Source organism: Lissotriton vulgaris, chromosome 1_1 (assembly GCF_964263255.1).
Source record: "Lissotriton vulgaris chromosome 1_1, aLisVul1.2, whole genome shotgun sequence".
In the NCBI taxonomy this organism is placed as follows: domain Eukaryota; kingdom Metazoa; phylum Chordata; class Amphibia; order Caudata; family Salamandridae; genus Lissotriton; species Lissotriton vulgaris.
Window position 1 is genome coordinate 1,396,521,953 of NC_141685.1, and position 21,651 is coordinate 1,396,543,603.

Below are 21,651 nucleotides of genomic sequence, written 5' to 3' on the forward strand. Positions count from 1 at the left end.
ACAGTAAATCATGGGGCATCACAATGGGCAAAGGGACAGTACTGTAGGACTTTAGTGTGTGGATGATTGTGGTGTCACACATTTCAATAATAATATTATCTGTTATTAAACCTAGAAGCTGGAAGAATTCAGAAGAAAGTGTATATACAAAAAATGTTGTGTGCCTTACTTTCAATTACAGGTGTTAAATTTCATTGGTCAATATTTAGATATGGAGACCTTTAGCCAGGATTGAAGCCTTTTAATCACTGATTCACAGAGTTTTCTAGTAAATACAGTATAACGAAAATAGCTTTTACAATGAGGCCACTCACCAGATTTGCAGGGCTAGTCATAACAGCAGAGATACATTTTTGAAAGGGTTACAGAAATACATACAGGGAAATCAGTAAGCACTATAAGCAACCATGTAATGAAGTACAGAAATCTTTACTCAACGCACATGGTGTTATAGAGAGGCCCTCAGTGAACGGAGATGACACTTCATGGGATAAGTACAAACGCCCCACCCTCAGTAGCAGGTAAATCTGACTTCCCAAGTATCAGGGAGAAGGTTTTTTGTGGTGTCCACTGTGAGCTGTATCATCCTCTCCACATTGTTTTTTTTTTACAACAAATGAATGAATGTCGACTCCTGCCGCACTCAGGTAATTGACCACTTCCAAATCCAGCCGGTTTGGGAACGGAATGACATGATTGTCCTGCAAAGTGATCAGCAGTTCATCCATTCTATATTCTACGGTTAACTGCAAGGGGTGAGAAAAAGTAGAGTTCAGTGTTAAGGTAACATTCCATGCCTCAGTCTCTGCCAACCAGATCTAAGCCAGACTCTCAATCAGCACTACTCCCATGAATCTCTTTTTCCAGCCCCACTCCTCTTTGCCACTCCACCCAAAAACCTTCAGTCAGTGCTCATCTAGCCTTCTTTGACTCTTTTGCTCAACATGGCCTTTCTCAATTCCACCTGCTATCAGTTTCCCCAAGAATTATCTTGAAATCTGCCCACATCTTATATTCAGATTCCCTTGTAAAGGGCTGTGGAAGATGTAAACACATGACCCTGCAGGAAGAGGGCTGGAGGTTTGTGAGTACATGCCCTGGTAGAGGAAGGTACGGGAAGCTTGTAAATGCATGTCTCTCTTGGAGAAGGTCCATGGATGTTTGCACATATTTGTCTATAGTGAAGGAGGACATGGGAAGTTTGTAAATACATCTGTCCACTTGAGGATAACCGAGGAAGTTAGTAAATTCATATCACTGTTGGAACAGGACACAGGGAGATAAACATGCATCCATGGTGAAGGAAGATTGTAGTTGAATTTAAATATGTGTTAACAGTGGAGGATGACTGTGGAAGCTTGTAAATGCATGTCACTGTTGGGGGACTGTGGAATCATGTACACACATGCCATTGATAGTGGGAGACTTGGAAAGCTTGTATATTCATGTCAGAGACATATGGAGATTTGCATGAACATTGGTTCAACCAATGGGATCTGAAACCTATTTCTAGGCTGCAGACTGTGTCCTTTCCATTCTGTATTTTCATTCCACTGCATTGATGATTTAAATTGTAAAGGAGACCGGTCCTCTCACTGAAGAAGCACTTCCACTATGAGAATAATAACATATATAGGGCAAGCAAAGCTATTTTAGAAGAGAAACAAAATGGAGACTAAATGCAACATACACAGCTAAGGAAGGAAGGCAAAAGGAGTCAATGTCACACAGCCCTCAGGGACCCACTCACTGACCTTCCATACAAGAATAGACATGGGGGATATGAGACGGAGAAGAAAGGAACTGCAGTGCCTTGCAAGTTAATGACGTGACACCTCACTGTCAGAAAGGCCTGCTCAAGGCAAAGCTATTGAGATCTACCTGAGGCTGCCTCAAAGGACTGAGACGTCCAGAGGTCACAAGATACCACCGCCCAGCAAGGTAGAATAAAGATCAAAGACAAAGTACGGCTTGAAGTACAGTAGTTGCATCTTCCACTTCCCAGCAAAACCTGTGATGAGCCTAAACCATGACCAACCTTTCTGTTACTCCCACATTCATCCAGTCCCAGAGGTTTTGTGCTATTCAACCCTGACTTTGAGGGCTGTGTTCCATTAAACATGGCCACTGTTTTGATTCTAGAGTAATTTGAAGCATCTCTCCAGGAATACGAGTATGGAGATGATATCCTTTACATTTGTGATTGGACCCAAGGCCTGCATCTAAGTTCTGAATTGAGTCTGGTTGAGACTTTGGGCCCAGTGAGAACCCCCTGTTTCATGGTGAGCCCCTGGTACATACAACCTGACATAAATCAAATCTTGAGATATGGACTTCAAACGTTTGGTATCTCTAGTGGGATGTCAAAATTGGTGCTGGATTCCTAGAAGATCCAGGTAACTGGACACTGAGACTTTGGTGGAACTTATGTTGGCTGCCTGAATATGGCATGGACAAGCCATCTGTTCGTGTGCTGAGAAATATTAAGGATTACAGCAGAAGTATTGAGGTCTCCTTTGGAACCTGGTTAAATGATGCAAAGCTGAATTTTGAGACTGCATGAAATGGTGAACAGGAACAGACTAGGGGCCAAGATTTACTTAGAAGTAACACGGTGCAGCAACTAAACTTTCTACGCGCTTGAAAGGGAGAGAGCAGAACAATGCTCTATCTACTAAGATGTGGCAGTGTTTCCTCTCTCCCTGCGCCTGCACACTTATGACTGTGCCAACGCACACTCTCTTGCGCCATAGTGCCAGGGTGTGTGTTTTCTGTAAGGAATAGTTCTTGTACTGAATGGTGACTCTTCCAGCACAAGAACTATCCTTTAACACTTTTCCTGCTTTGTACATGTGCAGTACAATGCAGCATGCATGAAAAGTAGGTAGGTAAAATATTTGTCCTCGTTGTGTCTGCCTAGAAGAGGCATTGGATTTTGGTGCAAATCCCTGACTATAAATGTTTGTAGATAGGGATTTAAATCAAAACCCATCAGCTGAACTCAACTCATCAAGTAACGTTGAGATAGCCCCTTGGTGACTCTCACTGGTTGATCCCAAGCAGATGGCAGTAGGTGTTTCGTGGACTGCCAATAGGAGAGATCAGAAGGGGCAAGGTGCACAACCGACGGAGCCACTTGGGGTAGAAACATCCAGTGCAGCAAAGCCAGAAGTCTGACAACAATGCTCAGTGGCAATTCCTGGACCTCAGCCTAAAAACAGAAGCTGAACTAGCAAAAGTGGTTCCATCAGGGTCAAATGGGTAACTGGGACAAGGACCCCCTGAATTCCAACCATTAAGTGTTAGTCATGACAAGTCTCTGGCTCCCATCCCCATATAGGCAGGGGCGTTTTTGACAATAAAGTGGAGCACACCAGTGTTCCTGAGGAAGTCGCTATCGTGAATGTGGATGCATCGGAAATGGATCATGAAGTTTGCTCAAAGGTGCCTCTGTGCATACACCAGAAGCTCCACACTGCGTATGTGGATCGGCAGAGAGTTCAGTTCCTCAAGACACTTATACAAGCATGACTATGTGAGAAGACATATCTGTGGCCCCCAAGAAGTTCATTAATGGAGTAAGTGGTATGGCCAGGAAATATAACATTTAATATTTTCCTTCCCTTTGTTGTATAGACAACAGCAGGGGGAGAGAATGCAATGAAACTAGCAGGATTGACCAAAGGTTGAGGATAGTTAATACAATCATGACCTAGCTCAGCTAAAAAATAAGCCCGGGAGGTGAACTCTGCTCCGCTCATGGAGTTTGCAAAGTTTTCCACACTCTGCACACCACGGAGCATGCGGAGTTCTGAAAAACTCTAAGCAGAGTTTTTTCCCTCACTCGCGCTCCCCAACATCGAGTTGGTGAGCGCAAGCATGGAAAATCCACCTCCCAGTGGGATTTTTGCTTGTTCACGCTCCCCAGCACTAAGTTGCCAATCGCAAGTGAGAAAAATCCACCTCCCGGCAAGATTTCTCAACCCGTGCAGTCATATTTCTCAATGCTGGCGATCATGACCATTCACGTTGAGAAACTTTCTTTTCGCGTTGAGAAAGTTTCAGCTCAAGTACAAAATCTACTCAAGCATCAGAAAAGAAGCAGCGCCCTCTTATGCTGCGTGTGATGTTGTTTGTGTTGATTTTCCGGCGCAGGACAAACACCCAGAGCTGAAAATCAATGCAAACAGTCATTATCAAGCTCACTCCACTGCTTGCAGAATTCCACGTAGCACAGTAGATGTTTTTGGTCACTTCGCTAACTACGCGCAGGCTTACTAAAAACGAGTACACCCAGAATGTTCCATGAACCCTAACGAGAGTGGTTACCACGCTGTGCAGTGCTTGCACTAGTGGTAGCATTTTGTAGTTCTGGATTATAGACCTTCTTACCTGCACTCCTGGTGGCAAATGTACCTGCTAGCACTTCCCAGGAAAGGTGTGATCAATCACCCATAGCTGGAGTCCTTGACTAATTTTTGTAGAGAGAAGGTGGTGTATGTGGTGTGTGTTTCACCCATGCGTACTCAGGGATCACAGCATAATTGTGTGGTACTAGAATACTATTGTCAAAATAATGTCTGAACTAAATATCTTGTCCTTAATATTGTCTACAAAAATATTGTCCAACTGCAGTTGATAATAGTACACCCATACCCAATGGAAACGTATATATCTTTGTACAGTAATATTTGGGGCATGTCAGTATTTCATAATATTCTGGTGTACAACTGTGTGTGATGCGTCCACATCATGGTTAAAAGCAGACTTGTCTCGTCCATTGTGATTGTGACATCCTTCATATTCATTTGTCCTGGGCTCCATCTCCAGAAACACACTCTGTCTAAAGACACAGCTTTCAACTCTGCAGTTGCTGTTGGGTCTGGCTGACCTAAGACACTGAAGGCCTGGCCTTATGGCTGTGTGTTTCTAGTAGGGTCAGCTGTCCTCAGGCAGACCCCAGGGTCTGTAATCTCGACCTGGTCTGTGAACTCGGCGCCCAAGAATAATTGTTTAACTTTATAGGTGTCAGGTCTCTCCTTCCCCACTTGCACACTGGCCCAATGGTCAGTGGATGCTGTCCCTGATCTTCATGCCCACAAGACATGAAGTGGCCCACCAATGACAGCCTTTGGTGCTGGGGTCGAGGTTTAGGATCTCTGAAGCTGTATTGGATAACATGAGAAAATGCTCTCTTGCCCAATGGACTTCGTATGCTCCACGAACTGGAGCTCATGGACAGACCGCTAATAAACAGTCCAGATCACGTTTTTTAAACGTCTTTTTATTGGTATTTATTTTTCATTTACAAGCAGTAATATCTTGTATGGTAACAATATATTGTGAATCTTCACAGTATAACTTATGGTACATTTTTGTTGTCCTTCTGTCCTCTTATGTTATCAGTTTTCACTTTTGCTAGTTCGCAATCGTTCTCTTGGGGATTTCTTCTTCTTATGCATTAAAATTATTGCAATCAGAAGGTACGTCTTTATGCCATAATCAAATACAGTATACCATTCTTCAGAAGAGTCAGAGATACATTCGTTGTTTAAGGTATGCCTTAGTTTTATGCAGATTCCTTTAATCATGTTGCTTCAGTTAACATATATCTCAGAACATTTTTTTTTATACTGTGAAAGAAAAAAAGAGAAGGGGGAGCAGCAGGTAAGATGAAGCAGAATTCCCTTTTAGCAGGGTATCAGGGGTATTGAGTAACCTTGTTAATTTATTCTGCAAGATGTGGTATGTCTAGGGTGGTGTGGCGAGCAGGGGGAGGTCAGATGGTCAGGGAGTCAGTCTGTCTGTGTTACCTTCTTAACGGTCTCAGTCCTGTGGGGTCCTTCTTCCCTTTAGCTGTTTGTGTTTCACCTATGGGGTCTGCTGGCAACTCAAGACCTTCTTCATCTGTTGAGTCTGTATCTGTATCTGGTTCAGCTCGTTGCCCTGGCCTGGGTGTTTCCACATTGTCAGTATTTCTGACCACAGATCTGCTATCGGCCAAAGTCTTACTCCTTTAGTTTCTTCACTTGTCAAAGCCCTTTCCTCGGCTCTCACCCATTGTGTTACATCTGTCGTCCACATTTTTACCCTAGAGCACTCTGCTGATTTCCAGTCTATCGCTATTCACCATTTGGACAAACCCAGCGCCAGGTCTAGAAATGTAGAGCCTCATTTATGAGGCTTTGCATCAGTTTTGCGCTTCCGATGCATCACTTTTTGTGACGCATCGGCGGTATAAAACATGCCTCCGGTTGCGCACTATTTACATAGTGACGCATCTAAGCAGATGCGTCCCTTTGTAAACCCCCGTGCTACATTATAACTGCGTCAGGTATAATGTATGCAGGGGGGCGTTCCCCCGCAAAAAGCCTTGTAGAAGTGACGCAGTGAAATCTATGAGTCCACACCTCTGTTCCGGAAAAAACTGAAAAGTTGGCTCTACTCATGCCCGTGACCTTTCCTTCCCCCGCTGCTACCCTTTTAGCTCTTAGCGTCAGAACCCTCCTTGGAGTAACAGTGTGCCCTATAAATATCCCCACATAGACATAGACATATTGTTTGTAGTCAAGGGATCGTCATTTTTCTAAGATTTCGTTTTGCTTCCTCGTGTCGTGTGCTTCTGTTAGGAATATAGCATGTCACAACGCATGCTATTACATTGCGTGTTTTTACAACAACTGTGTTGTTAGTACGCTATACCTTTGCAGCTCAAGTCATTAGGAATGACTAGATGTAGGGGGCGCACTGGACTTAGGAATAGTATTATTTACTATTCCTACTCCAGTTTGCGCAACAGTAGGGAAGGTGTTGGAATTCATTTCCAATACCTTAGCGCCCCCAACAGCAAGTAGTTTTAATGCCTTGCGATGTAAAGGTTTTGCTTACTAACAATGCGATCATTGTAACAACCGCATTGTAATAGCACTGCAATGTGATGACAGCGTTGTAAACGCTGTTTCCATTCTGTTAGGGACTCTTGTTGCATACCAGTCATGTTATCTAATATGCATACATTTTTTCCAGAGTCGGTAACTCTTTACGAAGCTCTGCTTGGATGCCTACTGTCTGGCCAATGCATTGCCCTCTCGTCACTACCTTAAAGGCTTGCCACTCAAGCAGTCTCATAAACGCTGATCCTTGATTATTAAGACAGTAATCGGATACCACCCTTGCTATTGAGTTTCGGTAGCATGATCTTCTAGCGAGGGTTGGTTAAGCCGCCACCTTGGGGCAGGATGTCGCTCCCCTATGGGGGTAAATTGTAACAGTATTAAACTGTGGTCCGAAATAGTTCTCCCAAAGTATTCGGACTGTGTTATATTCTGGGTCAATTTATGGGAGCATACAAAGCGATCTATTCTAGAATGAGGGTTGTGTACATGTGAAAAATAGGAGAAGTGCGGTCCGTACTGTGTTGCGTCCGCCAGACATCTATCAGTCCCCAGTGTTCTGTCCAGTCTTGTAGCCCCTCATCCAGTTTCTTTACCACAGTCCCTTTTAAAGGAGGAATTAACCGATCCTGATTCATGTCCAGCACGCAATCAAAATTGCTTCCCAACAGGCAAGTATCTGGGGGTGTACTCTCCATGTGTGGAGAGAGTGAATGGAGGAAAGTTAGCTGGTCCTGGTTAGAGGCATAAATGCTCCCTAGAGTAATCACGTTACCATATAATCTGCCTTCTATTAAAACATATCTGCCATCTTGTGTCTATGACAGAGTGCATCCCTCTGGCATACGCTGAGTAGGATGTAGCGTAGAGTTGTCCTCGCCATCTCCATCAGAAAGGGGACTTTTGTAACAGGAATATCTGAAAAACCACTAAGAAGATAACGCCAAAAAAGGAAAAAAGACACTACTCTAATTAAAGTTCTAATGTCATGCCACGTTTGGTGTAATTACATTTAGAGGTTTTTGCTTTATTTGAGTGCACATATTTCTATCGGAATTGTCGAAAAATTGATCAAATAGAGCCAAAGTTATAAACAAACCCCAAAACGTGTTTTCAATATAAAAAGTGAGTCTTTACCATAAGTATACAGTCGCTAATAACAAGCACGTAACAGGTAAAAATGTGCATCATGTGAGAAATGGCCAAAGGTCCACGTGTTCTAACCCTTATGGTTCAAAGCAACCAATATTAACCAACACACAAAAGGTGGTGATAAGAAGGCTTGGAATTTGTCTAACCTCTGACAATCACTCAGAACCAGAGAACAAGCTACCCAAGGCCGGTTTTGCTGTGAGTAGGGCTATTCAGCAAGGTATACAGCCAGGTATACATTTGTTCCAGTGGCACGGTGAGCACAGAACCCAGATCTGGGAAAACTAAGGTGGGCAGAAGAAGACTGCCAGTGGTTACAAAAACTGCAAGCATTCTTCTCATCACATTTTGTGAGTATGATAAACCAATAATATCCACACAGGAGTAATATGTATAATATAGCCTTATAGCCCGCCGTAGTAGGCTATACCGGCTATTAAAGGCCTGCTTCTGAGTTAAAGGCCCGAGCCAAAGGGAACAGGACTTCAAAAGCCGGTATAGACCTGCTACGAAGGGCTGTAAGGCTATTAGAACATTCTGCCACTGGAGGGCAGAATTAAAAGAAAGGCCTCTTGGAGCACAAGGGGATTTAAATCCCCTCGAGCTCCGAGAGGCCTTTGTAAAATATTGGAATGTTGTATCTAGGATTAGGTTTTTTTTGTGTAACCAGGGAGATTGGCTCTCAGACTAGTGCGCGTTTTTGTGTGAATAATGCTTTGAGTATGTACGTTCTACCAGGTCGGGGGAACTACCCAATAACGCCCTTTGGTTTGTGAGTCAGGAACCCACAACAGTCTTGTAAGCACAGTCCCGGGCACACGTGGTGGGGATACAATAGTGGTATGGCAGTCTCAGATCAAAATTACTGTGGTCGACACCCGTGTAATCTTTAAAGTTATTTAATCAAGATATGATAGAATGAAATCAAACAACCAGACGACACATGTTTTTTCACAAGGCAATCGTCCTGTGACTCTTCAGGGCTGGGGAGGATTCAAAACATGGGGTGAGGGGAGTTTGAAAACAAAATGGAAAATCAAGTATGGACGGTATAATAACCCCTGATGGGACATAGAAAAGGGTTCACCCTAAGTGTTAGCGGAGCTAGTGTTTTAAGAAAAAACCTGAGCGAAATGTGACTTGAGTGCGCATGCCACTTTCATGGTATGATCAAAATGACAAAGTTGTGAGAAAAACATTGTTCATGAGTGATGTGACATAGTAAAAACAATGGCAAGTGGGTATACGTGATAATGTGTAACATAGTGGGTGTCCTGTGCTATTGTATCCCCACCACGTGTGCCCGGGACTGTGCTTACAAAACATTTGAATGTTGCTCTGTGGGCCTTTACCGGACAGTAGAAGCAGGGAGCACTTCATTGTCTTCAATGGAGCTCCCAACATTCCAGTGTTCTAATATTTATTAACATTTTCATATGTACCATAAAAACTCCTCCCTGTGATAGACAAAGATAAGGGTGTCCCAAAAATAGCAAGAGTAAATATCAATAAAACATATACATGGATGTGAAGAACAATACATCCAAGGACGACAGATTCGAAATTATTCCTATTTGAAGCAGAAATTTACCCATTTTCTTCCACTTTATTTTCATCTCAAATGTTATTTTATGAGCTTGAAAAACATGTGTATAATAAACCCTTATGACTGAAACTCTTTATGAGTTATCACCTGGCTACTGTCACCTATAATAAACATGACTTTATTTTTTGTGTTTGATAAATACATATCATCTGTAATAGTGAGGTTTATGAGGATGCTGCCAGCAAGATTTGGCTAACTATTATCCCTGATTTGCAATGATAGTGTTCAGGTTTTGTATAGGTTTCAGGAGGAGGATGCTTACTAAATAAAGAGAACAGATTAAGGTCGCAGAGTGGTTTGGGAGTGCTATCTAAATATAGTGTCATCTTTAGAGACTAATTAGCAGGAGAGAAGGAACTTAGGGCCAGATGTACAAAGTATTTTTAAGGCCACAAATGACCCAGGTGGTGGAATCAGCCCCTAAAAATGCTTTTTTGAAGGTACAAACATGATATTGTGATTAAGTAACATGTTAACAAATCGTAATTGTCGTTTATGACCCAATTTCAATATGTAATTTGGAAGGTGCGTGTTTAGTACACCACCTCCAATACGTATTCGCAGTGGTATGTATTAACCCCTTCAGCGCGGCGCGAATTTTCGCGCTGTGCTGAAGGTTCTAATGAGCCTATCGGCTCATGACGGAACGGTTCCGTCATGAGCACAGCTCAACCGACGCTCATGACGGAACGGTTCCGTCATGAGCATGGAAGGGGTTAATGATTTCTAACTAAATTCCAGTCTCAAAACAGTAATACTTCACCACCAATTAAAAATTGGTGATAGCCCATTCACAGTGGGAAGAGGTCTACATGGGTTGTACTTAACCCTATGGAGAATATAATCCTTTTACTTTGAGGAGGACATGATTTCTTTTCTCTGTAGCCAATCGAAGGACAGATTCATAAACCGAGCAAGGACTTTACCCTTGTTGCTGGACCACTGGTGTTAGCATTTTATTGTGCACTCAGACATGATTAATACACCTTTTGCTCAGTCTACCCTGGTGACTTGGTTAGGTATGTGCCAGCCTCAAAGAGGCGTTCCTCAGCTATGGCATTAACCCTGGCCAAGAGTGGCTATTTGTTGAGTAGGGGGCTCAAGGGCAGCCATAAAGGATTGACTGAAATACTCAGGCCCATATTTATCAGGGTTTTGCATTGCTCTTGTGCCTTGCGAGGGAGCGCAAGGACGATGCAAAACCTAAGTGAGATTTATCAAGCCACACAAGACCACCTTAACTGCTTTATTCCATGTACTGAGTTGGGACGTTGAAGTCCTCTGCATGATGGGCAGCTGTGTTCCTCTGACTAGAGTGCCTAACTGAATGTACATGTTATCCTGGACTTTTATTTTGACACTAGCCTCACAGTAATCTAGAGTGTGCGCAGAAACCTAGGCTTTTCCCTAGAAACGAGTGAGACCCTGTACTTGTCACATGACTTGGAGCGTCTAAACAAACATATCATTATTGTACAGACAGTGGACCACTGACCTCGTCATGGGTTTAGTACATAGAGCTGTGTAGACAGCATACAATGTTTGGAGAATCTATAGTTGTGATCAGATATTTTTATCTGAGCTACTGGCATGACGTCCAACACCAATGCACTTACCCAGAACCTAGCACCAGCTACCAAATTGTATGGGGTGCATGGGTGTTTATTTGGCACAGGGGTATATGCTTTGTGCGTCTGAGTGAACCAGAGAAATGGAGGCCTGCTCGATCCATTTCAGATGTCTGCGTGCTGACCCTTTACACAAGATGGACGTGAGGAGTGAGGTTGTTTTGCCAGACAGTGGAAGTGTATTAATTACGCTGCTGAATCTGGATAGAGGAGACCTAGACACTGACGTTGAAAAACAGGGGCAAGTCTCCCTTAGAAATTCAATTAGGCCTTTCACTGAGAGGAGTTGCAGATTAGTCTTCCTGAAGTCCATGGTAGGGGGGAAATGTGGAATTGCCTTCTCTATTGGTCAAGGTAAGAAGGGCCCCTTATGTGAGATCAGACTGTTTTCTTTTCTCTGGTTATTCTTCAGTGTGGCGGATGACAGCTAGGAGCAGAAAGCTCATACCTCTTTGGTCCACAGTTGTGTCAGAAGTGTCACTCTACACCTAGTCTGTTTTTGGAGGGTGTCATGGAAAGAACACTTGAACAGAGAACCACCCCAAGTTGGCCTATAAACATCTCCTGCCTGCTTTTACGGCATACATGTGTTGTTAATTGACCTGTTTGCTGTTCTGGTTCAAAGTTCTCTTTGACCAAGGAAGGAAGTGCTCTTCAGAGTACTCAGAGGACTATTGTGCAACCAGAGCTTGTGTCAACTTGACATACAGCTTCCCATCATCTGAGTATGTAATTTGCTACAAGAGCTGATAACTTATCTTGAAGCACATATATGTCATGCAGCCAGCCTGGTGAGAGATGAAAGGAGCCTGCTAAATCTGACAAGAGGCATGACAGTGCGGGCAGAGCGAGGTGCAGTGTGACCCTGGTGTGATGGGTTTGCTAGAATGGACAACTACAGAGAGCAATCTGTACTCCCTGGTGTCAGCGGGCTCCAGATGCTCTACTACAATGATGAAAGGTGATGCCCTGAAACCGGTCCCAGGATGCTTGTTTCCGGTCCAGGTAAGACCTGGCTTGGCAGTTCAAGCTGGACTGTTCCCACAAGGAACATGGTCGAGACTGATTTGCCTATGGCTGGCTCCAAACTGGGGTGGTGTGGTGAGCAAAAGAATGATTTATTCAACCCAGATCCTTGTGACTGGGGGTGAATGTTTGCATTGTTCAGCATTCCGTCCATCAACTCTTTCTTTTACATATGTCCCCCTAAGTGGGAAGGGTTTGCCCAGATGTGGGTCTCATGCTCACTACACCACCGGATTCAAACAAGCTTGGCTGATGAAGGATGATGCCCTGAAACTGGTCCCAGGATGCTTGCTTTCGTTCCAGGGAAGACCTGGCTTGGCAGGTTGGGCTTTTCTGTCCCCACAAAGAATAGGGTCAAGACTGATTTGCCTATGGCTGGCTCCAAACTGGGGTGGTGTGGTGAGCCAAAGAATGATGGACTAAACCCAGATCCTTGGACTGGGGGTGAATGTTTGCATTGTTCATCATTCCGTCCATCAATTGTTTCTTTTAAATATGTTGCCCTAAGTGGGAAGGGTATGCCCAGTCGTGGGTCCCAAGCTCACTGCACCACTGAATTCAAACTAGCTTGGATGATGAAGGATGATGCCCTGAAACTGGTCCGAGTATGCTTGTTTATGGTGCAGGGAAGACCTGGCTTGGCAGTTCGGGCTGGAGTGTTCCCACAAGGAACAGGGTCAAGACTGATTTGCATGTGGCTGGGTCCAAACAGGGGTGGTGTGGTGAGCAAACGAATGATGGATTAAATCCAGATCGTTGTGACTGGGGGTGAATGTTTGCCTTGGTCACCATTCCATCCATCAATTGTTTCTTTTACATATGTCACCATACGTTGGAAGGGTATGCCCAGACGTGGGCCCCATGCTCACTACAACACTGGATTCAAACTAGCCTGGCTGATGAAGGGTGATGCCATGAAACCGGTCAAAGGATGCTTGTTTTCGTCCCTGGGAAAATCTGGCTTGGAAGTTCGGGCTGGACTATTTTCACAAGAAACAGGGTCAAGACTAATTTGCATATGGCTGGGTCCAAACTGGGGTGGTGTGATGAGCAAAATAATGATGGATTAAACCCCGATCCTTGTGACTGGGGTGAATGTTTGCATTGTTCAGCATTCCGTCCATTCATTCTTTCTTTTACATATGTCGGCCTAAGTGGGAGGGTATGCCCAGATGTGGGTACCAAGACGTGGGTCCCATGCTCGCTACACCACTGTATTCAAACTAGCCTGGCTGATGAAGGGGGGTGCCCTGAAACTGGTCTCAGGATCTTGTTTCCGGTCCAAGTAAGCCCTGGCTTGGCACTTTGGGCTGGGCTGTTCCCACAAGGAACAATGTCAAGACTGATTTGCAATGGCTGGGTCCAAACTGGGGTGGAGTGGTGAGCAAAAGAATAATGAATTAAACCCTGTTATTGTGACTGGGGGTGAATGTTTGCATTGTTCAGCATTCCGTCCATCAGTTGTTCTTTTACAAATGTCGCCCTAAGTGGGAAGGGTATGCCCAGACGTGGGTCCCATGCTCACTACACCACTGGATTCAAGCTATCCTGACTGATGAAGGGTGATGCCCTGAAACCGATCCCAGGATGCTTGTTTCCAGTCCAGCGAACACCTGGCTTGGCAATTCGGGCTGGATTGTTCCCACAAGGAACATGGGTCAAGGCTGATTTGCATATGGCTCGGTCCAAACTGGGGTGGTGTGGTGAGCAAAAGAATGATGGATTAAACCAAGACCCTTGTGACTGGGGTTGAATGTTTGCATTGGTCAGCATTCCGTCGATCATTTTTTTCCTTCACATATGTCACCTTAAGTGGAAAGGGTATGCCCAGACGTGGGTCCCATGCTCACTACACCACTGGATTCAAGCTATCCTGACTGATGAAGGGTGGTGTCCTGAAACCGGTCCCAAGATGCTTGTTTCTGGTCCAGGGAAGACCTGGCTTGGGAGTTTGGGCTGGTCTGGTCCCACAAGGAACAGGGTCAAGACTGATTTGCATATGGCTGGGTCCAAACTGGGGTGGTGTGGTGAGCAAAAGAATGATGGATTAAACCCAGATCCTTGTGACTCGGGTGAATGTTTGCATTGTTCAGCATTCTGTCAATCGATTGTTTCTTTTACTATTCAATTTCCAGCATGCATCATGAAGATATGATGTGACCTAAGCCACTGTGCCTGAAGTAATCAAGGGCAGTTTGACCTGAATCACTGCACCTGAAGTAATCAACTGCAGCGTGTCCTGAGCAGATGCACCTGAAGTAATTGACAGATGTGTGACGTGGCAAGTGGCCACATTGATCTGGACATGCACAGCCTAGAGATTTCCACAGCCAACTTTGACAGCTCAGAGAGCTGCATATGCAAACGTTGAGCCCACCCAGAAAGGACAATCGGCTAGCGCTCTGCCCCAGAAGTGTGGAAGCACCTGAGCCAAAACAACCCAATCTACAGACTTGCATACATGTTTGGTGAATGCAGTGAGAAATACAGTCTATGTCCTATCTTAAAAGTGTTGGGGTTAAAACTGCATCTGAGTTGATTCTTGCTACAATTTGCCCAAATGGGAAAAATCCACCTGAGCAAAGGGTTGGCACCCGAGGTCTAAGGCCACTAAGTTGCATTATGTATACATGTAAGTGTAGTATTTAATTCTATGGTGCATTATTTTTGAAAGTCGGGCACTGGGTTGGACAATTCTTTCTTATATGGATGTGCATTTGTTCAGTGAAGAGCTTGTGCACTCCCACGGTGAACAGTCAAAATATCGATTTTTAAATATCGGAGTGCTTTTATATTGAGTTTTAAATATTGTAGGGACAGAATATCAACATCAAGAATATCGACAACCAGAATATCGAAATTAAGGTAAGAAATATCGATGTTACAAATATCGATGTTAGTAATATCAATAGTTAAATTACCGATATTTATATTAGTGTTAAGTATTTTAGTATGTGTTTTATATGTATGTATTCTATAATTTTTGTTAAATATTGTACAGTTTTTTTAAATATATGTTTAAATCTTTTAGAAATTAGTACGTTTTTTATAATTAATTTTGCGTTTTAGCACTATAGCGGGTTGTGTGCTTATAGGGGAATAGGGTGGGAAGTAATTTAATTATAGTAAATTAAATAATCATTTTTAGGAATTATTTATTATTTTTAATTACATTTTTTGTTTTAGTTCTGTAGCGGGTTGTGGGTTTTTAGGGGAATAGGATGGGAAGTAATTTCATTTTAATTAAGTGATTATTACTTTTTAATTATCTGTATTCATAATTATTGTATTGTTAATTAATTATTAGCTGGTAATTAATTATTATTAATTGATAATTATCATATTTGTATTAATGTATTATTGGAGTGGGTTGTGGGTTTATAGGGGAATAGGGTGGGCAGTCATTTATTTGCAATGAAGAAATTAATAAAAAATAAATAGGGTATTGATAATTATTTTGTTAATGAATTATAAATTGGTTATTCAATTTTATTAAATATTATGTATTGGTATTGATAATTATGTTTTTGTTAATTAATTATTAATTGGGTATTAATTTGTATTACATAATATTTATCGTTATTGATAATTATTTAATGTTTAATTAATTATTAATTGCAAATTCGTTTTTATTAATTGATTAATAGAAAATAACATTAATTGTGTGAAATTGTATGTGGAGTGTGTTGGGTGTTTATTGGGGACTAGGGTGGGACGTATTTAATATTATTAAAGTAATTATCAATTTTGATATATTTGTAGTTATTATTTTATTTTTTGTAAATGTATTCATAAATCATTATTTAATTACAATATTTATTTGATTTATAAGTATGTTATTTTTAACACCTACGCTGTCCATCGCTTTCCCTACTATTGCACTCTCTGGAGTGGGCATAGTAATTTTTACCCCTACGCTATCCAACGCTTGCCCTACTGTTGCACTCTCTGGAGTGGGAACAGTAATTTTTACCCCTACGCTATCCGGCGCTTTCCCTACTGTTGCACTCTCTGGAGTGGGAATAATCATTTTTACCCCTACGCTATTTAACGCTTTCCCTACTTATGCACTATATGGAGTAAGTATATATATTAATTTATATGTATATGTTTAATGTATTTTAACATTATATCTATTAATTATTATTTTTAAATATGTTTTAATATTTGTAACTATATTTCTTTTAGTTATATGTATTATTTACTTAATTTCATATTATTATTAAAACATTTTTAGAAAACTCTATTTTTGACGACAATATTTTTTTCTCAATATTTTTGTACTTACAATTATGTGGATTGGACTTCGATATTTTTTTTTTTAAAACAGATTTTTTTGATTGCATAGTGAACACATGTTACGTAACGCTCTGATATCCAGAGACAATCACCAGTATCAATTTATCAATTACAAATGTGTTTTAGTTCCTGTCAAGAAGCAAACATACAGGCAACGAAGTGAAACTGAGGAACCACCCCCTTCCCCCGTCCACCCATGACCCCCCCGAGCACGCCGCTGCCTACTCCGCCTGTATCATGCATGTCTAGTATAGCACCTGCCATGTGTATCAAAGTGTCTGTAATATAGTCTTGGCTGTTGAGCTGTCAGGCGGGTTGGTTAGCATTGTCCTCAGGTGGCGAATCCAACTCCAGACCACGATAGTCTGCCCACCTCTTCCATATCCTGAAGTGCTTTCGAGGGCAACCCCTGGCTACGTAGATTGGCTGCTCCAGCCCCATACAAAAGTCCATTCCATTTTTCCAGGTTATAAGCGACGGGGCCTGGGGCGCCTTCCATGATCGTGCAATGTCTCTCTTGGCCAGCGTTAGCCCCAGTAACAATAAGTGGCGCTTATACCTATTGCCCCCCACCCCAGCCATAACGTGTAGTAGAGCCAGCTTAGGATCCCTCTGAAGCACCCAAGCCAGGACCTCATCTAGGCACCGGAACACCCCATTCCAGAACTTCCATAACACCCTGCAGTCCCACACCATATGCATCAACGTGCCCACCTCCGACCCACACCTAAGGCAATCTGGGGATGCAACCAAGCCTGCCCTCCACAAGCACTGTCTGGTGTAGTACGTACGCTGAAGGTATCTAAATTGGATGAGTCGCAGGCGCGTGGAAATAGCAGCTCCCCTGGGTCCCTCCAATGCCTCCACCCAGCCCTCCTCATCTAACTCCCCAATGTCCTGCTCCCATGTGGTCTTAAGTCGTTGCAGGTCCGTGGAACAGTGTCGCACCAGGGTTTGGTAAATGCGGGACAATTTCTTATCGGGCAACTCCCTCATGAAAACTTTAGCCTCTAGTGGGCTGAACTCAGGCAAATCCTCCAACCCCGTAATGTATGGTGTGAGAGCATGCCGAAATTGGAGATATTTATAGAATTGGGTACGTGGCATTTCAAATTCTTCCCGCAGAGTATCAAAGGATTTGAGTACACACCCTGACATAACGTCCCCTAGGGTAGAGATGCCAATCGCATCCCAACCCCGGAAGCCCATCAGGGTGGCCAGTTGGGGCAACCTACCATTTCGCCACAATGGAGTTTCTTGAGTAAGGACATTCCACCAGCCCATCCTTCGTAAAGCCTGTCACCATATCTGAAAGACCACCTGCGTAGTGGACGGCAGGGACCTCCTGAGGGATGCAGAATATAGCAGTGTGTGAACAGACGCAGTGCCCATCAAGGCCCTCTCTACAGCATAAGCGGGGTCCCTCCTGTCTGCATACAACCATTCATTTAGAACCAAAAGGTGGGACGCCTGGTAATACGACAGGACATCTGACGTGGCCAAGCCCCCAGTGTACGTTGACCGAAAGCAAGTTCGCAAGGCAACACGCACGGCGCCCCCGTCCCACAAGAATCCGCTCAGTGCCGCGTTGAGGCGCCGGAACCAGCTTAGTGGAACCAACACTGGATGATTTTGCAATTGGTATATCAGGCGCGGGAGCGCCACCATCTTAAAGATGGCCAATCTACCAAGAATGGAGAGCTCCATTCTAGACCACACTTTCAAATCTTCCCGGGTGCGCTCCCAGACCGGGGTAATGTTGCGCTCTCGGGCTACGGTCCCGTCTTCAGAGAGAAGCACTCCCAGATACTTCATGCCATCCATGGCCATCTGGAGCCCCCCCCCGTCCAGTTCCCCACCGGCTGCGGACCTCCCAGAATCCAGAGGGTAGATTTCCCAGGTTTCATGTATAGACCTGAGGTTTCACCAAAGATTTGTAGGATTCGCATAAGACGAGGCCCCGATCACTCCAAGTCTGTGAGGGAAAACAACACATCGTCTGTGTAAAGGGCTATTCTATCAGTCAGGTCCGCCGACCACTGAAATCCCTCCAGCTGAGCGTCGATTCTCACCCACGCTGCGAGGGGTTCCATTGCAAGTGCAAAGAGATATGGGTAGAGGGGGCAGCCCTGCCTCGTCCCACGTCGAATGTGGAAGGAGCGGGATACCCCCCCACCCGCGGCCGTGAGCTCCGAGTATAGTAGCCGCACGTATGCCAAAAAGCGAGGGCCCAGGTTCAGGCGTCCCAGTAGGGCAAACAGGTAAGTCCTGCTCAGGGAGTCAAATGCCCTGTCCATGTCCGCCAATAACAGCGCCGCCCGTTCCCCCAATCCTCGCCACGCCGAAATCGCGACCTGGGCCCGTCTAATATTATGGCGAGTAGCACGTTGTGGCATAAAACCGGCCTGGTCCTGATGAACCAGGTCCGTGATATGGGGTTTAAGTCTATTGGCAAGGGCTTTAGCCAGTATCTTGGCCTCAGTGTTAAGCAAAGAGATTGGACGGTATGACTCATGTCTCTCCGGCTGTCGCCCCGGCTTCAGGAACACCACCACTTCCGCATGCCTCCAGTCCGGGGGCAGCGTGCCACTCTCGCACGCTTCTTCAATGACTGGGCGGAAATGAGGACTCAGCTGCATTGCAAATTGCCGAAAAAACTCGCTAGGGAACCCGTTGGGTCCCAGCGCCTTACCCGGGTTCAATTCGCCCAGTGCCGCGGCCAACTCATCGTCCGTCAAAGGGCGGTCAAGATCTTTGCGAACCTCATCCGTAACGGCCCTCGGAGGGAGGTCATCTATAAACCGTTGCACTACCTCTGCCTCTAAGCACTCCCGGGGCGCGTACAATGTCTCGTAGTACAAAGCAAAGCTACCGGCTATCACAGCGGGTTCCAAAAGTGGCTCCCCATCCGGGCTCACTATGTGGGGCAGTGGCTGGGCATGCATAATGGCCTGACACAGGCGATGTAGCATCTTGCAGGACTTGTCGCCCCACTGGTATATGCAACTGCGTGTAGCCAGCTAAGCCTGTCGGGCTTCATCCAGCAGCGCCGCAGCATATTGCTGTTGCGCCAATATCAGCTGCTGCCTCGCCGGTCCACCATCATCATCCTCTCGCCCCCTACGCTCCAGATCCTCTATCTCTGCTTCGCGCCACACTAGTTCCCTACGCTTCTCCCTACGCGCCGCCGCGCACCACGAGATATCTATCCCCCGCAGCGTGGGCTTCATTGCTTCCCACAGCGTCGCCGGGGAGTCTACTGTACCCACGTTAGTGGATAGGAAATGCGCAAGTTCACAGGTCATGTGAGTACGGTAGGAGTCTTGCATCAGTTGCCAAGGCGACATATGCCACCGAAATGGCTGCAGAGCGCGACCAGTGTCGACAACAACATACACCGGCGAGTGATCGGACAACGCCCATGGTAGGTTCTCTGCGGACAAGACCCTGTTAGCCATCACTCTCGGAACAAACACGTAGTCTAATCTTGAGGAGTCCTGCGCTGAGGAGAAATACGTGAAGTCCCTACGCGACCCATGCTTGTACCTCCAGGTGTCAACCCAATCTAGACCTGTGACCATGGCCCTCAATCTGGTGGCTGGCCCTTCCCTCCCCACCGCATCCTGAGCGCCAGCAGTGTTTCGCCATCGGTCGCACGAGACTTCCATGACTTCGATCCAGTCCCCTCCCACAATGGACAGGGCAGTGGACATATCCACCCATAGGGACAGCAGCCTCTCTACCAGGGCCCACTGCAAAGGGGGTGGTGCGTACACGCTGCCAAGAATCACTGCTTCACCCCCAATCTCTCCCTGCACAAATATAAACCTACCCTGCGCATCAGTCCATGTGCGTTTATGAGCAAAGGGAACCCTACGATGTATGAGGACCGATACCCCTCGTGACCCCCTTGTAAACCCAGAGTGGTAGACATGGATGAAGCCATTTCGCTGAAGGCATAGCGCTTTGGTGCCCATCAAGTGCGTTTCTTGCAACAAAAGTATGTCAGTTCCCCTTCTCCTGGACCATGTGAACACGGCTCCCCTCTTTACCTTATCCAGCATCGCCCTTACATTCCAGCTCATTATAAGTGTCCCGCCAGGGCCTAGCCGCACACCCTCACCATCAAGAGACATTTATACAGTAGCACATATTGCGACCCAGCCCTACAAGAGCAGCATTGGCAGTTCCTACAACAGACCACTAGCAGCATTGTCCGCGCAAGCCCTCACCCCCCTTTGAACAAAACCAGCCCCCAATGCCCCCCCCCGACCCCCCACCCCGCACCTCCCAAACATGGAAGCACCTGTTGTGGTCGGAGTGTGGTCTCGGCCCCAACTGGGAGCCAAGTGCCACCCCATCCAATGGATCCCCATACAGCATCCCATGTGGAACTAGGCTGTTGCTCCCTCCTCAAACCAAACCGAGTGTGGCCACCAGCCATGGCAGCGTCACACCTGGTCATCTATGTTCAACATATAGCGAAAGTATGTGTCAGTTCCCTTTGAAGTCAGGGCACATCCTCCTGGACCTCCTGCGTTCCCTTGTCTCGACGAGACGTTGATCTCGACTGCGAGCTCCAGCTGGAACGCGATCTGCCACGGCATCGGGGCTGGCTCCCGGGACCTCCTCCAGCTGGGCCCCCCGTGGAGGAGTCAGACTCCCCACCCTTCGCAGTGTTGATGCGAACCTTTACAGTCTCGTCTGTCCATTGAAAGACCTCTTCCGGGGTGTCAAAGAAGAATGTGCGGGACTGGAAGACGACCCGCAACCTCGCTGGGTAGAGCAATGCATATTGCAGTTTCAGGCCCCTGAGGCGAACCTTGGCCGCGGTGAAGGATTGGCGTTGTTGCTGAACCAATTTCGTATAGTCCGGGAAAATAAGAATGTTCGCATTCTCATACATGAGCTGGCCCTTCAGTCTCCCCTGCTTCAGGATAGCGTCTCTATCGGCGTAGTTTAAGAGTTTGGCAAATATGGGACGCGGGCGCTCACCAACCGGGGTTTCTGTGTCAGTGCGCTGTGGGCCCTCTCTACCACGAAGCAG

General features: G+C 45.4%; 1 protein-coding gene across 1 annotated transcript in view; it reads right to left on the minus strand.

Moving 5' to 3' along the window:
* Nucleotides 1–226: 226 nt before the first annotated feature.
* The window catches only part of LOC147750573 (galectin-1-like), a 38,200-nt gene continuing 16,775 nt past the window's right edge, over nucleotides 227–21,651 (minus strand). Inside the window, exon 4 of the mRNA XM_086966969.1 lies at nucleotides 227–746. Coding sequence (XP_086823095.1) covers nucleotides 543–746 — 204 coding nt within the window. The 3' untranslated portion in view covers nucleotides 227–542. The remainder of the gene's footprint in view (nucleotides 747–21,651) is intronic.